A 2,275-nucleotide genomic window follows, 5' to 3' on the forward strand; every position below is an offset into this window, starting at 1 on the left:
GGGAGTCAGAGCGGAAAGAGTCGGTCCCCTTAGCAGGTGCCAGCAAGCCTGGGCCGAAGGCAGGGCAGCCAAGGCGGGCAATGGGGAGCCTTCAGGCGCTCATCTGACCACTGGACAATTGGGGTGTTGGCCTCTCAGAAAAAGCTGTCACCTGGGGGCTCCTGGCTTAGGCTCCATCCCTGACTCTAGGCTCTGTTGGTTTCCAGAGGTTCCTGCCACTTGAGGGCCACATTCTGAGACCCAGGCACGTGGTGGGGTTTGACATTCGAAGGTCCCTTTAGGGCCCTGGCTTTGTCCTGGCGGAGAACCTAATGCCAGCAGGGACAGTGCTGTGGGGACTGGGGCTGGATGTGTCTGCTGCTGGACTTTTGCCACTTGACTATGACCTCAGGTGGGGTCAGCCCTGAGGCCCCTGGAAGTCCCAGCCAGGTTGTGAGGGCCTGGGGCCCAGCCTCTGAGGGGGGAGACTGGGTAAGGCCTGGGGGGGGTCTCAGTTTTGTGGGTTAGAAGGCTGGGGGAAATTGACCTAAGATTCCCTAAGTACTGCCCATGACAGGCGGAGGCTGTTACTGTTCGGGCAGAGGCTCAATTGTGGGCCCCGGATGGACCCTGTCCTGGCCTCTGTGAGGATTCTGGGGGCTCAGCTGCTCACTCTCTGCCTTTCCCCCTGCTGGTCTGGGGGCTCCTGAGGCAAGGTCAGGGTATCAGGTCCATCTCTGGAGCCCTGAACCCGGCTGCTGGGGAAGTGTTAGGGTGAGGGGGCCTTTGGTGATAGCTGAGCCCAAGCCCACAGAATGAGAGGCCAAACTTTGGGGGTTCAGAGTAGGTTTTGGAATCACATAGCAACAGGTAGATGTAGTCACAAAACAGTAGGAGTGGGGAGGGTTGGCCAGAGGCTGGAAGCTTCCTCCCCAAGGAAGGCTGACTGGATGTGCGGCACCTTGGCTGTCAGATAGGCAGGGTGCTGCCGCCCCCTAGTGGTCATCAGAGAGAAGAGATGCTGTTTGGGCTGGAGGGTCCTCCTTCCCTGGAGATGGGGTGTCACCTGCCTCCTCCTCGTGAGGCAGCTCAGTGGGCACTGCATCTGAGCATTGCTGCCCGAGGTCACCGCCACCAAGTTTGTTTTCTCACCTGGAGTGTCTGCGAGCCACACTTGGAGGAAGAGTCGAAGGCGTCTGTCTTCTCTCCCCCCACCGCCACCATTTTTTCTTTCACGTATGATTCTTGCATTTATTGAGCACCTACTACGTGCCTGGAACTGTACTTTCCTTTCCATTCCAGAACCAGGCAGGATGCTCAGGATAAGGGAGGTGGCCCCCACGTGTAATGGAGAGGGTGCTGGGCTAGGAATCGGCTCAGCCACCAGCCGGAAGTGTGACTGTGAATGTGACTCTGAGCTTTAGTCCACCAGCCATATGTGGTGGGATTGGGGCTAGGAGATTCCTAGGGTCCTAGCTTTTATATTCTGCAAGTCCTGTCCTTAGGCTCTGTGACCTTGATCAGGTGGCTTAAGCTCTCTGAGCCTATTTCACACCTCTAGAATGAGTATACTAACTAGCAGCTTTCCTCTGCATAAAGGGGTCTCATCATTGGATTGTGTAGCAAGTACCAAGCAAGACTCAGGGGTCTGGGTTTGCACTTCAGCCCCCCATTCAAGCATCAACAAGCATTTTCTGAGCACCTACTAGGCACTGGGCAATATAGCTGGAGGCACTCGTGGGGCCAAAGAAGAGTTTTTATTGCTTTTAAAATTGGAAGTAATCGATCACGTTGTGTAGACTGCCAGGAATGGTCTAGAACCGAGGGAGAAATCCGTGGGGTAGGAGGGAGCTGGGGATTGAAAGAGCAAAGTCCTCTAGTGGGGTGGCTTGGCTTCAGATGTTTTGTACACTGTCACAAGAGGACATGGAGCTTCCAGGCAGACTTGCATGTGGACAGGAAGATGTGGGGCTGAGAAGGTGAGGGAGTTCACACCCAATGGCTTCAGTGTTCTCCGTGTGGTACGAGACAGGAAATTAGGGGAGCAGAGGGCTCCAGAGAGAAGGAAATTGGAAGGACTGGATTGAGGACCATTTGGTTAAAACCTATTTGTTGATGCGGAAAGGTGTTCATGATATATTGCTGTGTGGAGAAAATAGACTACAAACCAACACATAATTCATTAACCTGTTAAAAATTCATAGAGAAAAATTCAGAATGATCTTCACCAGCCATTAATCATCCCAGTGTCATGTAGGTAATTTTAATTCTGTTCTTTTGGCTTATTTATGTTTTT

General features: G+C 53.4%; 1 protein-coding gene across 1 annotated transcript in view; it reads left to right on the top strand.

Annotated features, from left to right (window-relative positions):
* The window catches only part of KIF17 (kinesin family member 17), a 33,183-nt gene that overhangs the window by 19,183 nt on the left and 11,725 nt on the right, over positions 1–2,275 (top strand). The window contains exon 7 of the mRNA XM_015598812.2: positions 282–391. Coding sequence (XP_015454298.1) covers positions 282–391 — 110 coding nt within the window. The remainder of the gene's footprint in view (positions 1–281; positions 392–2,275) is intronic.

Source organism: Pteropus alecto, unplaced genomic scaffold, assembly GCF_000325575.1.
Source record: "Pteropus alecto unplaced genomic scaffold, ASM32557v1 scaffold39, whole genome shotgun sequence".
NCBI lineage: Eukaryota > Metazoa > Chordata > Mammalia > Chiroptera > Pteropodidae > Pteropus > Pteropus alecto.